At 51.3% G+C, this 19,670-nt stretch overlaps 5 protein-coding genes across 5 annotated transcripts; 1 reads left to right on the forward strand and 4 right to left on the reverse strand.

Moving 5' to 3' along the window:
- Nucleotides 1–165: 165 nt before the first annotated feature.
- ASPBRDRAFT_677461 (uncharacterized protein) lies at nucleotides 166–1,892 on the forward strand (the record flags this gene model as incomplete). The annotated part of the gene is made up of 4 exons (XM_067628943.1): nucleotides 166–286; nucleotides 548–615; nucleotides 690–1,174; nucleotides 1,247–1,892. 4 exons carry the CDS (start codon nucleotides 166–168, stop codon nucleotides 1,653–1,655), a joined length of 1,083 nt encoding a protein of 360 aa, XP_067477779.1. The 3' UTR covers nucleotides 1,656–1,892.
- A 69-nt stretch (nucleotides 1,893–1,961) lies between these two features.
- ASPBRDRAFT_31428 (DnaJ and TPR domain protein) lies at nucleotides 1,962–4,302 on the reverse strand (the record flags this gene model as incomplete). Its single annotated transcript, XM_067622899.1, has 3 exons — nucleotides 1,962–2,214; nucleotides 2,270–3,431; nucleotides 3,507–4,302. 3 exons carry the CDS (start codon nucleotides 4,300–4,302, stop codon nucleotides 1,962–1,964), a joined length of 2,211 nt encoding a protein of 736 aa, XP_067477780.1.
- A 955-nt stretch (nucleotides 4,303–5,257) lies between these two features.
- On the reverse strand, nucleotides 5,258–9,100 carry ASPBRDRAFT_56321 (uncharacterized protein; the record flags this gene model as incomplete). Its single annotated transcript, XM_067627540.1, has 9 exons — nucleotides 5,258–5,604; nucleotides 5,663–5,952; nucleotides 6,000–6,041; nucleotides 6,094–6,110; nucleotides 6,160–6,293; nucleotides 6,337–6,412; nucleotides 6,458–8,607; nucleotides 8,659–8,862; nucleotides 8,941–9,100. 9 exons carry the CDS (start codon nucleotides 9,098–9,100, stop codon nucleotides 5,258–5,260), a joined length of 3,420 nt encoding a protein of 1,139 aa, XP_067477781.1.
- Nucleotides 9,101–9,924: 824 nt separating this feature from the next.
- Nucleotides 9,925–10,755, reverse strand: ASPBRDRAFT_31430 (uncharacterized protein; the record flags this gene model as incomplete). Its single annotated transcript, XM_067622900.1, has 1 exon — nucleotides 9,925–10,755. One exon carries the CDS (start codon nucleotides 10,753–10,755, stop codon nucleotides 9,925–9,927), a length of 831 nt encoding a protein of 276 aa, XP_067477782.1.
- A 2,064-nt stretch (nucleotides 10,756–12,819) lies between these two features.
- On the reverse strand, nucleotides 12,820–13,598 carry ASPBRDRAFT_56323 (GPI anchored serine-rich protein; the record flags this gene model as incomplete). Its single annotated transcript, XM_067627541.1, has 2 exons — nucleotides 12,820–12,925; nucleotides 13,006–13,598. The coding sequence occupies 2 exons, from the start codon at nucleotides 13,596–13,598 to the stop codon at nucleotides 12,820–12,822; spliced, it is 699 nt and encodes a 232-aa protein (XP_067477783.1).
- Nucleotides 13,599–19,670: the final 6,072 nt, after the last annotated feature.

The following is a 19,670-nucleotide window of genomic DNA, read 5'->3' on the forward strand; positions in this document are numbered from 1 at the left end:
TTGAACCGACCCCAACTCCAACTGAACCCTCGAGAAAAAAAATCTATCGCAACCACCATCATTAATTCTTTTTTTCTTCTTGTGATCGCAAAGAGAATGAATTGCTATCGCACAAAAACAAGCAAACAATGAAAAAGACAAGAACAATTCTCAACGACAGGCAGAATGTACCTCTGGACAATCAGCCTCGTCACGCAGATCCTGTGCCTGACGCTGGTGTCGGGGTTTGTCGCGATGCGGGGAGTCGTGGCGTGGAAATTTAAGAAGAGGGTGGATGTTGAGGATGGTACAATACCTTTTACCTTATGTCTTGTTTATAAGACATTGTGTAACTGACTGGAATATTGACTAGTGTTTTGCTTTATATCATTGGTATAGTCCACATCGCATGCTATACTTCATTGATTAGAAGTGTAACTGATAAGAGGGGGTAGATATTCTTCGATGCATATTGCATATTAGGGATACTTTGTATGCTCCCTCCATTGGCCATATCCATATCCATATACACATAATATACATACTGACCTCAAATAAAATGATATAGATGTAACAAACGGCGGTAACAACCCCCCGACACTCCTCAATTCGTCGCAAACGATCATCGTCTACAAGGTAAGCCTTCCCCCACCTTTATAAAAGAAATACACACCCTCAACCCAACTGACAAATGATAAAAAATGAAATAGTTATACTACACCCTAACAATCCTCTACGTCCCCATGACCCTCCTCGCCAAACTCACCCTCCTCGCCATCCTGGCTCGCCTCTTCATCCTCCGCCGGGGCCAAATCCTCACCGTCTACCTGACCATCACCCTCACCACCCTGTACTACATCACCATCCTCTTCATCAAAATCTTCATCTGCACCCCCGTCTCCACCTTCTGGACGCATCCCAACGACCCCCAGAACCCGCACTGTCTCTCCGAAGGGGCGGTCATTCTCGCGGACGCAGTCATGAGCGTTGTCACTGACCTCGCCATCTTACTCTTACCAGTGGGATTGATGTTCCCGCTCAGATTGGCCATCGTGAAGAAGGTCAAAGTCGGGGCGATGTTGGGGTGTGGTGGGTTAGCGGTGGGGTTTAGTATTTATAGGGTTGTGTTGGTGGCGGGGGTCGGGTTGGGTGGGTTGGGGAATAGTAGGGTTTATGCGGAATTGTTGCTTTCTGGGTGAGTATTATTTCCCTTTGGGAGGTGTGTATATGTGTGTGTGTGCTAACTGGTGTGATTTGTTATGTGTAGGAATGCTGAAGGCGGGTTCGGACTCATTTGTAGTTGTATCCCCGCGTTGCATATCCTTGTGTCCGGAGTTAAGAGTCATATGAGAAGGAAGGGAGGGTCGAGTATAGCGAAGTGTGGTGGATCTTCTGCTTCGAGGGATGATGGGAAGAGAGGACAGGGACTGGAACAGGGTCAGGGTCACGGACGGCGACAGGAACACAGGCAGGGTACTATCTCCGGTACGAGTGATGGCACTGTTGCGCCGATTGTCGTTAGTAGTTCGCCGGATGATATACTTCGTGATCCTGGGGGATTGCTTGCTTCTGTTGATGATGATCTTACAGGGGATGATGTAGATAGGAGTGGCAGTGGGAATGGGGACGGAAGTGAGAAGGGAAACAATGTGGATAAAGACCAAGACTGGGTCTAGACATCTTACATCGTCATTTACTTCAAGCCATATGATCAAGATTCTGATCAAGTCATACATTTCATCCTATCCCAACTCATCAGTCATCCCAGGTATATAACGCCTCTGGCATCGCCAGCATACTATCAATCAATAATCAATAAGACACTCCGTCCACAACGGATGAAAGGAAAAAGACAAAGAAAAAGAAAAAAGAAAACCAGTCTATCGCCCAGTCTGTCATGCGGGTGGGAATCAGAGGAAGCAAGCAAAATCGAACAAACCACAGGAATCAGCAACAGCAACACTTTTTAGCATGCACGCTGTCTAAAAGGGAAATCCACCGGGGAATCCTCCACGCTGTCCTCCTGCGTGCGCAAAGCCGCCGCCGCCGCCGTTCATCATGTTGAACAGCACGCTGGGATCGATGTTGATATGGGTTCCTCCCATACCACCCATACCTCCCATGCCTCCCATACCACCCATGCCGCCCATGCCTCCCATGCCGCCGAAGCCACCGTGCGAGAACATGTCAGCGGGGTCCATCAGGTCGTCGCCATTGTCGTAGGCAGCACGTTTCCTATATGCTTGTTAGCAAGTAATTCATAACACCACCGTGTCAACGATCTACTTACTGAGGATCACTCAAAGTCTCGTACGCCTCACCAATCTCCTTGAACTTCTCGTCGCCCGCATCACCGTCCCGGTTCTTGTCCGGGTGGTACTGGATGGCCATCTTGCGGTACGCCTTCTTGATCTCCTGATCGCCCGCGTCCTTGGACACTCCGAGGATCTTGTAGTAATCCTTACGCTGCGCCTTCTTCAGCTCAAACTCGGCCCGCCGGATCTCCTCTTGGATGCCCTTCTCGGTCGGGTTCGACTCCGCCACCGCCTTGTAGTCGCGCACAGCTTCTTCCCAGTTGCCGGCACCGCCATGCGCCTTGGCGCGCATCTTCTGCGCCTTGAGGTACCCGGGGTCCAGCCGCAGGGCCTCGTTGCAGTCCGCCACTGCGTTGTCGTATTCCTTCAGGTTGATGTAGGCCTGCGCCCGGTTCTGCAGGATCTTGGCGTTCTGGTCCTTGTTCTTCGGGTCCACGGTCAACGCCTCACCCCACCGCTCGATGGCGCGACGGTAGTCCTTGGCCTTGAACGCCGTGTTGCCCTCTTCCTTGGTGCGCACCAGCTTCTGCACGGTCCGCAGCAGCTTGACCGCCGCCTTCATATCCGGATCCAGACCCAGGCACATCTTCAACAGCTTCAGCGCCTGATCCGTGTCGCCCATGCCGTAGAAGGCCCGGGCGCGGATCATTAGCGCATCCGGGTCCTGGCTGTTCACCCGGAGCATGCTGATCGCAATGTCCTGTGCCTTGCCGTACGAGTTGTCGTTGCCCATCTTCAGCTGGGCCTCGGCCGTCATCAGCGTCCACTTGCGGGGCTCCTTGACGCCCTGTCCGAGGAGCTGGCGGGCCTGGTCGAGGCAGAACAGCACCATGGAGACACCACGGTCCTGCGAGAGCGCCTCCTCGGCCTGGCTGACAAAGCGGAGCATCTTCTCGGCGGCCGCCCGGTCCGTGGCGGAGGCCGGAGGCTCAATGCGAGACAGCACGTCCAGGGCGTCGGTCGGACGGCCCAGGCTGGTCAGGATACGGGCCAACCGGTACATGATCTTCGTGTTGGTGGGGTCGAGCTCGCGGGCCCGTTCACAATCCTCCAGAGCCGCCAGATATTGGTTGGCCGCCATGTACGCTGCAGCCCGGTTGGACAGGTAGACGGACGAGTTGGGACTAATCTCGAGAGCTGTACCATTGTTACTAAGACTGCCACCAAAACACACAATTTTTTTTTTCCGGCAGAATCAAGGTATGAACCTACCCTTGGTGAATTCCTCAATGGCGCGGGCATAGTTGCCATCCTTGAAGAACTTGTTTCCGGCCAGCTTGAAGGAGTCGGCCTCAGCGGTGTTCCCATTGGACCGGTGAGGGGGCGGGGTGGGACTCTTCTCTGTGTGGGTGCCATTCACACCGTTAGTGGCAGAGGGGGAGCCGAGGCGCGGGTCGTTGGTGTCGACGTCCATCGAGCTGCGGAGATCATCGCGAGCAGCAGCCATAGCGGAGAGACGACGTAGTTCGTCGGGATGCAGGTTGAGTGGGTGAAAGTTGGGGTCGTGCGAGTACCGATGGTGCACGGCAGACAGCGACGACGCGGACCGGGGGACGGACGAGGGTTTCGACCGGACCGAAGCTGATTTGGAGGGAGTGGAGGTGGAACGACTGTGCGCCGGCCGAGTCGGTTTGCGAGGAATGGAGGGACGCTGGGTCGGTGTAGGAAACGACTGCGGATGGTGAAGCGGCGGCGTAGGAGGAGGATGGGGGTGGCGAGAGGGAGCCGAATGAACGGTCTTTGCCCGGTGAGGAGGGGGCGGAGGTCGAGTCGGGAATGAGTCGTTAGTCTTGACCGATGCGGACGGACGTGGAGGAGGGGAAGTCGCTGAAAATGAGGAATAAGGAGGAGGGAGAGGAGAGGAAGGAGAAGAAGAAGAAGGAGAAGGAGAAGAAGTAGCAGGAATCGAGCGAGTCGGAGGAGGAGCAGTCGGAGTAGATTTAGACTTGGAAGAAGAGGATTTGGAGGAAGAAGATTTGTGACGAGAGAAAAGATGCGGGAGCCCCATCGCCGGTCGGCTGCGTTGATTGGTGGCGCCGATCGAAGGGCAGCGAAGGCGGTGGAATTCTTAATTCTTTCTTTTGCTTCTATCCCTCACTTCTGATGCTGATGATGCTGATGATGCTGATGATGATGATGATAATGATGATAATGATGGATAGCCAGTGTTATAACGATCACTATCACTTGTTCTGTCACTTGTTCTCGGTACTGTCGTAATCCCGGTCGGTCGCTGCTGGTCTCGGTCTCTCTTTCAAGCACTCATCATGTTCTCGTCTCTGTTCAGTGTGCAACTTCGGAAAAGATTGCCAGCGCGGAGTAGTATCCAGTATCAACTTCTAAGTGTCACTTCACCTTCTCACGGAATGAACACAAAGCACAGCAAAATATCACAGAAACACCCAAGTTATGAAGTCAACATGCAACACCACAGATGATTGAAAGTGATGTGAAGAAAAAGTGCAAACGGCGCTGGCCCTCCCATCTGTCACGCTGCTACTAATATTAATAGTCTCCATCCAGACGGGCTTGTCCCAGTCGCTCGAAAATTCGGAGGCTGGGTCACCGACCATCCACTGGCTAGCGTCTTGCCTTCGTCATGCGAGTTGCCAACAGCAACCCTACGCGCTGCCAATGATTCCCCTCCATCCTACGCCTCTAGTCTGTCATGGCGGTCGCAGTTTGACAAGCTTTTTCTCTTGTTATTAGGTGGCCTAGAACGAACTAACTATCTTGACACGGCGGTTGGCTTATCACACTCACTCCCCCGTCACCTCTCTCATACCCAAGCTAGGGCCACCCGCATGCTGGTGCGCCCAGTCCACGTTTCCTCTAAACTGCAGACGTGTAACATCGCTTCTCCCCTCTCGCTTCTCTTCTCTCTGCCTCTCTGTTCTTCTTCTCTGGCTCTCCCGCCTTCCATCGGCATCGGTCCTTCCTCCTCCCCACAGTGCTCCACTCGTTTAGGCACGGCTGCTGCCCCCCGGTCGTGACAAACGAACCTCTCCCAAAAAGCGTCCCAATTGTAGCTCCGCCTCAGCGACCGCGATGATCTTCGCTACCTCGCTCTTGATCCGGACTTGTTCTTCCGTACACAAGCGGATTTGGGGCGCGATCAGCGCTCCATGGTAGTCCAGTGAAATTCGCCGGAGTCTAGCCTGGATGATCCGATCCACCTCAGCTTCCTGGCTGTCGAGTAGCTTGATAAGCTCCTGCTTAGCATTCTCGGTGCTGCCTCGAAGTACATCGTTGGCGTGATCATCTGCCGTCTGTTGCATCGACGCCCGAATACGCTGCAAGCTTCCTCGTCCTGTCGCGACACGCATGTTAGAACTCTTCCTTCTTGACTAGCTGCGATAGAGTCTCACCCGTCTCGGAGGCACAGGCCTGGTAGGTTTCTTCCAGTCGATCAGCGATCGCGTCGGCGAACGTTCGGTTGATACGCTTCTGCTCCTGCATGGTCAATGTTTCAGCTACTCGAAACTGCTCTCCCATGGACTGGTGGCACGCGACGAGCGTATCTTGCAGCCGGAGTCGGATCTCCTCAGGGACACCGTGCTTGACAGAATCAATCGCTTGTTTGTGGAATTGACTGAGTAAGGCTTCCAAATTCTCCTTTAGAGTAAGGAAGCAATGCGGAAGATGTTCCGTGAAAGTCCTGTGGCACGTCAGACTGAACAGAGCATCCCGAGATAGTAAACGCACCTCTTCCAGGAGGGAGCTATCTTATCAAGCATTGGTCGGGCCCTGCAAGTCATTAGGTCGGTCTGGACTCCTGTGAGGAAAGGTTTTGGCTTACACATCTTGGTTCCAATCCTGGGTTGGCTGTCAGCTTTGTTTACTGCATCTGTATGGAGGGACTTACGGTCTCGTGAAACACTCCCCGACGGCGACAGATAGCCTTGTAGGTATTCCACCGAAGTCCCCCGGAACTTCCTGGAGCATTCCAGCGAGAGACGGATTCGGGGAATTGGGTAATTGCATATTGCGACGCTCGGCCTGTACCATTAGCTTTGTTCGTGATTGCCAACAGAAGACGTACTGAGTCTTTTGAAGATATTTTCCTGGAAAAGTTCCCTGGCAACGCGGTTGAAATGGCTCCTATGCACCCCCGTAGCCTGAAAAGATCAGCACCGGTCTAAAGAGGCAGGTAGGGGACATACCTCTGTCAGTCCATCCAACACACGTTCAAAATTGTCTTCAATCTCTCTGATTTTCTGCTCTGAGGCGTCACCTGCTCCCGCGCTTACCAAGCTCCATAGCTTCATCGACTGCAAGACCTGGTTCAATTGGGTCAAGAATCTCCGAGACGACCCTTCCCTGGCCTTCTCGGTGAGCCTGACGCAATGACGCTGTAGAAGTGGAATTTCAGTCTCCTCCAGTTTGGAGAAGCCAGCAACGATTTTTGCCATATCAGTCCGTCCTCGAAGACCTTGGTAGGCTCGGGTCGACACGCAAAACACTGGTAGGTTCCGCTCCAGCTCGTCATAATCACAAACTGCGGCCTGGGCTGGGGTTCCGGTGTCATCATCCTCGAATTCCTGGTCCAAACACTGAACCTCCAGGGCAAAGTCCCGTTTGATCTGCTGTTTGGAATAGTTGTTCCTCGCCTCGATGCAAGAGTTTAGGACAGCATGCTCCATTTGTTTCTTTCCGTCTTCTAGCTCCTTCAGCTCCTCGGCTTTGCTGTCCATTTCCTCATTAATATGCTTTAGCTGAGACCGTAGATCCTTACGCTCAACCTTGAGATCCAAGAATCGGTTCTTGAGCCTTTCCACCTCTGGGATTTCGGTGGTGTCTGTCCCTTGGAGGGTTGACGTCTCGGAGGGCTCATTTCTGTGTGGCTTCTTGCGTTTGGGAGTGATTTCCAACACATCACAGCCGAACTCATCACCTGTCAGACGTTCTTCAAGTTCTTCGATTTCGGTCTCTATCCAATCCAACTGCGTCCTGATCTCTTTCTTGGGCTTCTTGAGAGCGTCAATTCCTTTCTTCAGCGATTCAAGCCTGGCCGGCAGGTTTTGAACCTCATTAAACGCTGGCAAGTCGAGGTTCAGAGACTGGACGACTTCGGTGGGGACGATGTCGTCGGTTTTAGTACAAATGAAGGTCATGTCGTTGAACGCGCAGTCCATTTGCATCTGCAGTTTGTAATTCTTCCCGAGCAGGTCACGGGCGACTTTATCATCGACAGCCCGGTTGATGGGGGCCACAATCCAATGAGCTGAACAGTGTCTCATGTAATCTTCGGCGACGGCAACTCGCGCTGCATTCGAGTCAAAGATGCCAGGAAGGTCCACCAACACAGCGCCAGTTGCTAAGGCTGGGGCTTTGGTGTAGATTCGCACAACACGCACAAGAGGCCAAAGTCCGATGCCCTGGTTGGCTGCGTCTGTGTCGCTGGCAGAATCTTGGTGTTCAGCCGTATCCTGACTCTTAGCAGACTTCTTGGGTCGGCCTCGTTTACCCTTACTGTCAATATAAGATTTCAGTCTGGTAGAAAACGGTTTAGGGTCATCTCCCTCAAAATTCAAAGTAGTTCCCAGAAGATCAGTAACTCTCCCATTCGCCATCAAATCGGCAACGGACGCGTTCAAAATATCTTGGGGTTTCAGCATGGGGTAGACGGCCTTGATCTTATCGAGGGCCACCGCTGCATCGGAATTCTTGGGGATTGCACCTCGAGTCACTTCTTCCTGGTGGTCAAGGAGCTCTGCAAACAGAACTTCCAGCTCGCGCTCCCACTCAGCATGCTTGATGAATTCGACTTCTGCTCTGTACTTCGTGGTACCATGGTTGTAGGAGATTTCCGTTGCGACAGCGGTAGAGGCACGCATGCAGTCCGTGGACAAGACATTCTTTTCATCAAGGACGGCGTTGATCAGTGAGGATTTTCCTGCACCCGTGCTTCCGACGACTCCGATGATAACCTTCTCAGCGCAGGCATATTTCTGAGTTCGCTCAATCTCAGCTTTCCAGTCTGTTTCGGTGCCAAAGGCATCCGATCCTGCAAAAATTGCATATAGCTGCTTCAGCACATCAACACCTTTGGCTACAGCGTTCTCCAAAGCAATGATATCTCGGTTCTCGGCACCCTTGATACCACACTTCAGAGAAGATTCCTCGCCCGGGTCCGTCATGGAGACGTCCTCGTCTGAAGGATCATCTCCCGGTTCCGGTTTCGGTTCTGGTTCTGGCTCTTCCTCCTGATCGACAACCATGGGATCAGGAACGACATCTTTATCATCAGCCTCTCCCTTAATCACAGTGTCTCGTGAGTCGACATTGTCAACCAAGGCTTCAAAATCGGCAACTAAATCCAGTCAGTGAACATGCAAATATGACCGATTGAAAGCACACTCACACTCCACACAAGAGGTCATTTCAGCCATTCTCTGATCGATACGCGCATAAAAGCGCCCATACAAAGTTGTCAAGGAACCTTCATAGTCTGCGTATATCCAGTCCCAGCCTTTAGTTTCAATGTACTTGACACGGTCAATGTACAGTTCCCGTAACCTAGGCGTGATACAAGTCCAGATCGCCTTGAAATTGGGACATGTAGGTTCTTCGCATATAGTTAGCTTCCATACCCAACCACAAGTATATAGTAATCACGGAAGAAGGGGTGATAAGAAACACTTACTGCCATCCACCTGACCCTCCCAGCACCGGTTATGCCTTGCAGTCTGCTCGGCGACATAATGCACCTCAGCGAGGGATAGCACATCCAACTCCGACTCCTGCTTCTGATGTGGTTCCTCGGGGGCCCGGGACATCGACTTCGGTCTCTCGACGCCCTCCATTGTCGAACCGGCCCAGCTACCTCACTATGAATCGTCAATGAAGTACTGCAACACAGCATACAAGAAGCAGCAGAGAATAAGTAAGGAGATTGCTATCAGGGAAATGTAGAGAACCCAGTTGATGAGGAGAAACAGGGCGCGGAACGCGATGTTTATGATAGTAAACATGACTGAGTAGAGGGACGCGAAGGTGTGGGGGTGAACTGAGCGTGTTCTGAGAGCAGATTTTGTATATCCATGGTCATTCACTGACGCTCTGAGTAGACTCTCGCTTGTTTTCATCTTGGAACTTGCCATGGTGACCAGAAGTGGGGGGTTGTGGTGGTGGGTAGGGAAAGGAAGTGAGTTGGGGAGTTGAGGCGGTTGTGATGGGGATTAGAAGGTGTGGGATTTCAGTGGCTTGCTTTGATTCGGTTTGCGTGGTATCACATGATGGGAAGGATTGGAAAGTGACTGAAGGGAGTGAGAAGATTAAGGTGAGATGAAACGAAGGAGTTACGAGGTAAGAAGGAAGAAGTGAGGGAAAGGAGTAAATGATCTATCACAGATTGGGTATCTCGAACGATGCAGAACTACCTAGTAAGCAAATAAAGCCGAAAGAAAAGATGAGACAATGTACAGGATGAGAGACCTCCGCAAACAAACAATCTAATAGTAATACACATTCAACCCCTGAACACCCAGGCTATGCGTGGTAAATAACGACGCCACTAAACTAGATCAAGGATTATGTTTAATTAAAACAGCCGGCCAGCAGCTGATTTTATCCGTATCCATTCCATCTCTACAGCTCCGCCTCCTCCTAGCAGACTAAACGAACATCCTCACCTCGACACAGCCCGGTTGGCCCTCCTCCTCGCCACCGCCGTCCACCGCGATCCGCACGAGTCTTCATCTTCGCTGTCATCCGTGGGTAGCGGAGGCAAAGGCCGGTCCAGAATGTGCCGCCCATACGGCGGGGGCACATCTCTCCTCTGTGCTAACGCAGCAAGATGGACTTGACCATGAAACGAAGAAGGGCGGTAAGGCATATATTGAGCATCAGGTGTGGGTCTGGTGGCCATGGCGTAGTCGGGGGTGAGGTGCGGTGGTGAGGGGGATGGGGAAGGCTTCAAGAACCACAGCTTCTCGGAGTCGAGCCAGACGAGACGGTTACCTTCGGTGGTAATGGTGGTTGTCACAGCCTGGGTGGTGACCGTGGTCGTGGTGGTGGTGCTCAGCAAAGGGCAGGGCGATTGGTGAGGGGTAAGGTCTGAAACACTTCGAGTTCGGGAACTCCACGGGTGAAGCGAGAAGGAGGACGAAGGAGGGGGAGGAGGCAGGTTGAGTGTTGGTTGTGGCCCTGATCGTTGTTGGTTGTCATGCTCGTCGGCTGTGACCGGGGGCTGTGGACTGTGGCAGCGTTGGTAGAGATGGAGATTGGCCTCCGGCTCTTGCAGGAACGGCGCCCACGACGAGTACTCGAATTCAGACACGGGACTGAAAATTGCGTCCGTCGAGCTTGGTCGTGGAGGGAGGTCATGAGGTGTTAATGGGCTGATCGGGCTGACTGGCGTGGACGTGTCGAGACGAATGCTGGGGACATTTGCTCGTCGCGGCGAGACGGTGAACCGAGTGTCGGGGATAGGCGGGCCTTCAAGGGATGAAAGGTCCATTGTGAGAATGTGATAGACGATATAAAGAGAAGATCAAAGGTGGATATAGGCCAGGCAATTGTACGCAAATGTCACATAAAGATCATTGCACGCGACCTATGTAGCCGGTAAAGGAATTAAAGTCGGTGTGTAGAAATAGATGATCGTCAAGAAATCGAGGGAAAATGTTACTTGGAGGGCCGAATGGGATGACCACAGTTCATATATCAGAGAGTTGTTGATACTTGAGGCAGTGCTCGAACAATGTCCCCAGTTGGAAAAAGAAGGTGTGGTGTTGTCTTCTGTCTGCACGGCTCTGGCCGGTTTCCTTTGACGGGCACAGCAACAAAGACACAATAACAAATACGAGCCAACAACAACCCATGACGGTCAGGAAATTGCCTTGCGCCTCACAGTGGATTCCTTCTCGGACACTATAGTTCGTTCCAACCTCCGAATAGTGGACTGCCTGCAGCTGCGGAAAGGGCGCAAGCCCTGTTGGCAAAGCTTTCGGCTTGTCCGGCTGATGTTCGCCTTGGTTCAAAAGCGAGCAAGAAAGCCAATCCGTCGGCTCACGTTAAACCCCCCGCCGTGGAAGGATCTTCGGGTGCTCGATAGTTTCTTTTTTGCCCTTCGGGATGGGCCCGGAACTGGGGCAGAAGAAGGATTTGGGGTCCGAGATGGATGGATGTGCTGTGCTGTCATCGCAACCACGAAGCTTTTAGTTTCATCGTGAAGGCGATCATAAGCGCAGGGTGAAGCTCCTCTGAGTTTAGACGCCATCTGGAGCATTTCCATGGGTCTGAGCGATAGAGCATGTTCCCCAAGTGGAGGCTGCGCGATAATGGGGACATTTGGTTCGTTGGTCGAAGGATTCCGGGTGAGGTTGGGAAATCAACACTGCCACATCCTTTGTCGTCCGAGCTTTGGATAAGTCCAATCCAGAGAGAAAAAGCAATTTGTGTAGGACTAGGTATTGTCCCTATTCTTTACCTATATTGCGTGTCATCATCCATCATCGATGGCCATGTGGTGGCCTGAATATTGTTGCACACAGTGAGAATGTTGCCGCTGTCAACCAAGTCAACGGCACGTGTTGTTTGTTGGCCCCGGGGGCTAAAGGAGAATAGCGTCAAACCCGACCAAGATCACGGATCTCCCCAAACCCCCAAACACAGCCACAAAAGGTCGTGAGATATCTGCTATCCACTGACAGTGTCTACAAATCAAGAGTAACTCGTCAAATCCTTCCAGAATCGCCCATTCTAACCCCCCTAGAAACAAGTAATCAATATGGCCCAAATAGGGCTGACGGCGACCCTCGGATTTTAAGCCAGAGAACATCTGAAACAGCCACCCAATCAATCGCCCGCACTGGCGAGACCAACATGATACACCAGTGGGCGCAGGCCAGCAACGAGACGAACCGCACATTCGGATCACAGCCGGTCGCCGATAGATGAATGAAGAAAAAAATTTTTAAGGCGAGATCTTGAAACAATTACGCTGTAGCCCCCAACATCGAGCGGCCTCCCCGGATTCAGCCCTCCATTCAGCCTCCTTCTCCTCCTCCTCCTGCTTACTCGGTTGCTGAGTTCTTCCAACTCTTCTCCTGCAGCCACGGGAGTTACTTGGGTGATGGGTAGATCTTCCCATTGAGATCCGGGCCGGCCCCTGGTGTGTCGGACATGTCCGATCATCTGCCAGTTCTACGGAGTACACCAGATGGATGACATGGTGATCCGGACCAGATCCGAGTAAAAAGGTTTTACCACGATCTTTGATGAAAATCTATAACTGCTTCGAATTGGGTATGTGAAAGCGTCATGGGTTACATTAATCGTATCCAGCCACCAACTGCTTCACGGGAAGCGTAAATATCTAGGAAATTTCGAATAAAAAAGAGGTATAAGAGAGGATATAACAAGCAACGAATCGGATTTCTCTCCCAAAAAAGCAAAACCGCAACTAAGTATGGACCAGTCCCCGACACTCTTCACCAATTCACATGCGCCCAAGATCCCCGCCTATAGCGGCATCCGGACTCACGAGTGACCCGGGGCTACTATAAACAAGAAGGGGAATCTAAGCCAAGAAGAAAGCGGCGGCGGCGGCGGCACCAGCGAAAGCGAAGCCGTTGCCGTTGACGGAGCTGGCGGCACCGGTGTAGAGAGCAGAAGAGGGGGAGGGGCTGTACGGTATTGGTTAGTATGATTGTGTTTTTTTTTTGCTTATAGATATAGGATAGTTATATGGTTTGGAGATACTCACGTAGCACTGCCGCTAGGGTAGCCAGAGCCGTAAGCAGCGGCACCGCTAGGGATGACAGGGGAGGAAGACTTGGCGGGCTTGCCGCTGGGGTAGCCAGAGCCGTAGGCACCGGCACCGGAGCCACCACCGATGGTGCTAGTGGACAGGATGACGGTGGGGATACAGGTGGTCACGGGGATAACGGTGACCTGGGGAGCAGCAGTGGTGCCAGCGCCACCACTGACGGCAGCAGCACCGGAGGGCACAGCGGCACCGGTAGGGGCAGCACCGGAGGGAGCAGCACCGGAGCCGGAGGGAGCAACACCAGCACCAGCACCACCAGCAGGGGAGCTGCCGGCAGCGGGGGTGGCGGAGGGAGCCTCAGGGACAACGCTGGTCACACCAACGGGGGAGACACCCTCAGCGCCGGAGGTGGTGGCAGCAGCGACGGCCTCGGGGGTGGAGGTGGCGTGCAGGGTACCGGGGCAGTTGGTGACGGTGGGAGCGCAGGAGACGACGGTCACATCCTCAGTGGAGTAGACAGTCTCGACATCCTGGGGGACGGCAGCAACAAGGCTGGCAAAGAGAGCGATGGTGGCAACAGAGAAACGCATCTTGAATGTTGTGTTGGGGATTGAAATAAAACCGTCAAGGTCGATAAATTTGATTTTTATGTGGGTTGTTTTGGATATGAAACACAGGGAGAGCTGCGTTTATAGGAGTGGTGTAAAGAGAGTGTGGTTAGTTGGGTTTGTTTAAAAGAATGGCTGACCGAAGTCAATGGGATGCTTCAAGCAGGCAAAGAAGTCTGGTCTTGAAAGAGAAAGAACAGAGAGAACCAGGAACGAGCTGAGAGGGAGAGGGGAACCGGGGGCCCTTTGTATGAGCCGGGAGATTAACCTGGAGATCGTCTCAGGGACGAAAAGGGGAGAGCGCAACTGCACGCGGGTGGAGTTGAAGGCCCCCGAGTCAATCAGAGGGCCGATGCGGTGTGTGAGAGCTTGGGACCAACTTCAGAGGCAAGTTTGGGGCTTCCCGCGAATGGCCCCTCTCACTTGCTCTCTTCTTTCTCTCGCTTCTTCTTTTTCTGTTTTGGCGCGCCTCGTGGGTTCTGCGCCCGTCTCATCCCCGTCTCTTGGTTGGTCCAACCAGCCCCTTCGCCTGTCTGACTAGACGAACTAGTGCCGCCAAGTGACTTCGTCCCTGGCCCTGAATTACTGTTCAATGTCCATGCTGTCCATGCTGTCCATGCGTTGCGAGACAAGTGTTGTTGATCGGTCGCTCCATTGCTCTTTTCGACCGGAAGAACAGTCGACTAACTCACTCTTCGGCTCAGGGGGGAGGGGATAAATGGGGTTCGGTAGATACTAAGTTGGGTCATGGTTCCCCTACTGGAATTTTAGGTTCGAACTTTTTTGGATTTCAAGCAATAGTAAATAGCAATTATTTACATTGATGGACGGCGCGGGACTGATTCCGTACCTGCATCAGTCAGGCACATCGTACCCGTATACCCGATACTACCTCACTAACTACTACTAGTTTATTTCCCTCAGAGTACTCCATACCATACATAGTTTCGTCTAACAGGCAGTAACATTCGATCCCAACGGTAAAAGCGGGAAAGATGGGCTCAGTTTACTGGTCACTACAATCTACGTACTGAACCTTCCAAAAAATTAGGATGTCATCATCATCATCATCATCATCCTCCTCCTCCCGATAATCAAAAGGAAATAACTTCAGGGGGGCAGCAACCTCGCTTTACTGAGCCACAGGACGTTGAATGCCAACTTAGACTTTGTTTCATGTTTCTCCCTGCTGTCCAATCACGGCGGGGGAAAGTGGAGCCTGCAGGCTGTTCCTGATGCCGTTGGCCACTCATCGCTCTGGCCACCATCCCGCTGTGGCTCTCTCTTCCCCGCTTTTGGCCCAATGGCTGGTTGCATGCTGGACCCACTTGTGCCCCCTGTCTCTCGCTCTTTTTTCCACCTGGAACTAACTAACTAGTCTAATCTTTTCTTCCCTTCGATACGTACCAATTTTATCTCTGGAGGTTTCATAACTTTCATTAGTAGGCGTCGCTTCGGATAGTAGTTGATGGGCTGGCTCGTTTGTTTGTTTATTGTCCTGCTTGGGTGACAGGCGAAGAGTCCCACAATAATCATAAATCCATGAGATAATGGCGTAAAAATATGAATGAAGATAAAAATAACAAGAGAATAAAACGAACAAAGATAGAGAGAAAGAAAACATGTCGGGATCAACCGTCTCTCATTGTCAGAGGCATTCGTCAGCGGAAGCTTCTTTTTCCCGTCGTTTGCGTGGATTGCAGCCGATCAGCTGTAAGGTACACAGAGGAAGAAAGTCTCTACTATCTACAGAGTAGATACTAGCACAAGCGGTGTTATCACCCCACGTATGACACCTATACCGACTATTTCGATTGCGAACGCGCTGTTTCCAACCCGATCAGGATATACCCTCAGCACACTGCAAACACAATCTCTCCGACTAAATCAGGAAGTAATTAATACTCGGCGTTATTCTTGTATCCCTGTCACTGCCGGTCTAGAAGCTCATCCGTCATGTACGTATAAGAATTCTTCCAGGCCCCCATTTTCCTTAGGAGAGAGGGGAGGGAGGGGCGCTGCTTCATTTGCTGACTGCTAAGAACCAGGCCTGGCTCGGCGCCACGGTCGCATTCATTAATTGCTTAATCAAAGCTTAGTGCGTGGTGACTAGACTGCTCTTTGACTAGTAGTACAATACAATCTACTAGTGGTTAGTTTTCATATATTACACAGTGGTTAGTTGATTGCTATCTGGTTCCAAATGATTATTAGATAGTTATTGCGCGCCATTTCGAGCCATATGTTTCTTCTCTGTACGGAGTAGACAGAAGAGAATTTTGTGTATGCGTCAACATTTGACGCGGTCCTCGCGAGTCAGAACCACGTATGGAGTACTTCGTGGTTTAGTTAATGGCGCAATAGCAAGCAATGATCTCATTGGAAGAGCCCAGAGAGAGAGTGCGCAAGACTGCAGACTTTGCAGGGAAGAACGGAGTACTCCGGAGAGTAAGTGAGTAGCTTAAGCGCCGAGCGAGACGGCGGTTGACAATCATGTAGCAATCGGGAAAGTGAAATACACTGGATGGATCTTCCAAAAGTCGGAACTCATGAATCAATTGCCGTGGATTCGATGACAATGAACAACAGAGCTAACTAATCGCCAAGTCTTGGATTATTGACCACCACTTGAGTGACCAGTGATGAGCTGTAAGTAAGTATAACACAAAGACTAAATTTGTTTGCTGTGTGCACATCATGACTATCAGCAATGAAACTATTGAAACCCTCTTCTTTCTATTAAAAGCTCAGACACTTTGTGCTGCCATTGCAATATTTGGTTGATACTAACTAACCGTTACTACTTTGGAACTAAGTAGTTTACAGTAGGTCTCCGGATTCTTCCCACGGTAGTCCGTAGTCCGTTGAGAACGGAGATTTCTTTTCTAGTTTCTTTTTTTAGGGCGCTCTCGTGACGAACTGCGAAAAAGGGGGGATCTGTCAGGGTTTACTACCGCTCTTTTTCCTGATTAGAAAATCAATAGTTGCAGTGTCTAGCCGTTGTTTATCTATAGATACATAGCTAAATAGACTAGCATCAGGAGACAGGAAAACGCCCTGAGGGTATATACTATCTTCCGTCTTCAGGCTTTGTTGTGCGTGAACCGCTATAGTAGAGGAGACTATAGAGCAGGCTGCGCACGGAGTTAGCGACTGAATAGTTACTATGTTAGTTGATCATGTGTAAGTCGAACTCAATTTCTTAGTCAATAATCCCGAGGGAGTAACTTATCAAACCACATGCCATCATCATTATTTGCAGGTGAGCCGACGATGATGTGTGCAAAGAATTGAGTTTTGGGGGGGGAGCTCCACCGATCATCAGGGGAGAGGCGGGCTGGCAGTCGGTGAAATTCTACCTACCCAAGGCGACGCCGGACATCCTTTAGTTACCCCAGTTTTAGGGGCTCTCCCTGGGATTGGAGTCTTGCGTACGTCCAAAAGGCAGTGAAGTCCCCCCCTCTCTTTTTTCCCCAAAGATAGTTTTACTCTATGGAGTACATTATGTGCATCTGTTTGCTATTTCCTCAAGTTTGGGGAAGAAGGAGTGCTAGGTTCCCTCTTGTCCCGTGTATTCTTTTCAACGAATAATAGCCCCTAACTATACGGACATCAATGCGGCAAATCAGCGACAACAGCTGGGGTGCTGTTGGGATTGTTGGAAGGATGATGGCATGGGCCTGCCGGCCGTCTTGGGCAGCTAAGACTAAATAACTACGTACTTCTACGCGAGGGAGGAGTGACACTGTTCTTGGCTATTTGCGCTTTCGCTCTTGTCTCGATCCTTCTTGGATCATCGCGCCTACAAGATCTTTGTGTTGGAGAAAGGAGACGGAGTGAAAAAAAAAAAAAGACAAAAAATCGGATTGGACTGCTAATGAAGTCAACAACAAGCAGATTTGCGACGAAATCCTGTGATATGGCAGGCTGGCGTGACGAGAGCGCACAGATGGTGACGGAACCCTGCATATACAAACCAGGGTACGTAGTTATTACTCCGTACTTTGGGCAATTGCCGGCGTCAAAGCGACATCTTTGACCTACGGAGTACTCTCCTCGACTCCTCGACTCCTCTACTCCACAGTAATCATCAACAGTAAGCAATCCTTGGGGGCCAACCCACCACTTATCGAAGCAAAACGGCTGGATGATCGGGTGGGGGAGGGCTTATCCAAGCGAGGATCGTCATGCCGCGCGTCTACGGGAAGATTTTCCAGGTACGCACAATCAAGACTTGGCCAGCAGGGCAGGACCCTGCACCAACTTCCAAGGAGTATTGTCCATTCTACTTGCACTAGTTACTTGGTCAACATGGTCCGGGTGGATAGATGAGAAGATACTAGATAGTCATTCCCTATCCCCCCGGGGAACGTCATGGACTTGACCCGAGCGTTTCGCTTAGATGTCACGACGAACCGTTAGCGGCAGGGCTTGCGAGGATGATAATGGAGAGACAATTGGGATGTTTCTTTCTTTAGTGGTCCATTTAGATTGGGTGTCATCTTTATTATTGGCCTGTCAGTCGGGGGCGCAGTGTTGCCATTCGGCCCCGTTGCTATGGCGGTGCAAAGGCTTGGGGGGTAAAGATTGCTATTTTAAACCGGAGTGGGTCTGGATCGATTTGTGGCTGCGGAAATCATCCAAGTTGGCGGGCATCGGGGATCGAGGAAACACGGTAGAGAGATTCGTCACAGATGGACCGGATGATGTCAGGTCCCTAACTAAATAGTAGTTATCAATAGGGGGGGAGAGAAAGAAGTATACCGAGCCTGTGTCTACAAGGCTGATGATGGCACGTGTCAATCTGTATCGGCTGCTGACGCGTTGATGCACGGTAACTAGTTGCTTGATAGTCATGATTATGGATCTACCGTTGAAAAAGAGACTGTGATAGATTGAATTTTACGGTGCATGGATAGCCGTGGCAGAGTGCTACTAGTATGTCCAATGTCAATGCTATTGTCTGATCCTATCGGGCCCGTGTTACTATGATCAGACAGCATCAAGGACTATAATCCTAATCAGTAATTGTGGTGTATATTCTTAGAACTGCGTAACGTCCGCCGAGATGAATTATGCTGAACAAGCACCATCGGCGCATAAGGAGAGTGGAGCCCCCGGAGCAAGATGCCGGCGCAGATTGGATGGAGCAGCAATCAATATCGATAGTGGCACCGAGTATCAGAGACACTCAACCGGTGGATGATGTAAAACATCCGCAAGCTACTAAGTCATTTTGGGTGAATTGTCCAGCGACATCATCTAGTTGAGATGTTAGACCCTGACACAATATCCTTCTAAGAAAGTCGGCTCCATCGACATCATCAGGAAAGTCTGTCGGGGTGGCTGTTTGTGGGAATTGAAGAAACATGGTTCACTTTCAGGCGGAGTCGATCTTTAAAGTTCAGAATTTTACGTGGGATGCCTGACTGGTTCGTGCCAGATGATTCAGGCACCCGAGCCGATTTCCATCCACCATCAACTGGATCATCATATACAACAGCATCTAGCAGTAGACAGTTTCAGATTGACGGGTATCAAAATAGACTTAAGAAACAACGTCCAAGCTCCGATACCGACAGACATAAACTTAGAAAGTAGGAAGAGCTTGGAGCTTGGAGCTGTCAAGAATAGTAGCAAGGATCCCCAAAAATATCTCTCATAGCAAGCACTTTCTCGTTTTAGGCGCCATTTGAAACAGGCCGGTTCCACCAAGCCGGCGACCCTCCAGCGCCTCCATTCGATCCCTCGTCGGTCGGAGGCCGGCTCGATGACGGTGCGGAGCAATGGGCACTGGCAGTGGCAGAGATGGACCTGACAGGAATGCTATTTATTTAACCCATTCATGCTGCAGTGCCTTTTCTTTCTTGTCCTGACTAACTCCTCACTAAACTAACTAGTCAACAGTCCACTCATCAACTAACGACGGTTGGAGTCCGATCCAAGTCCGTGGGAACTGGGAAAGGATCTTTCATTCTCCAGCACTAACGCCCGTTCACGCCCTGGGACTGGTCACCCTACGAGCGGTGGAGTTCCAGCCGCCAAACTGACAAA

The sequence above is a fragment of the Aspergillus brasiliensis genome (assembly GCF_001889945.1).
Source record: "Aspergillus brasiliensis CBS 101740 unplaced genomic scaffold ASPBRscaffold_8, whole genome shotgun sequence".
Classification (NCBI taxonomy): domain Eukaryota; kingdom Fungi; phylum Ascomycota; class Eurotiomycetes; order Eurotiales; family Aspergillaceae; genus Aspergillus; species Aspergillus brasiliensis.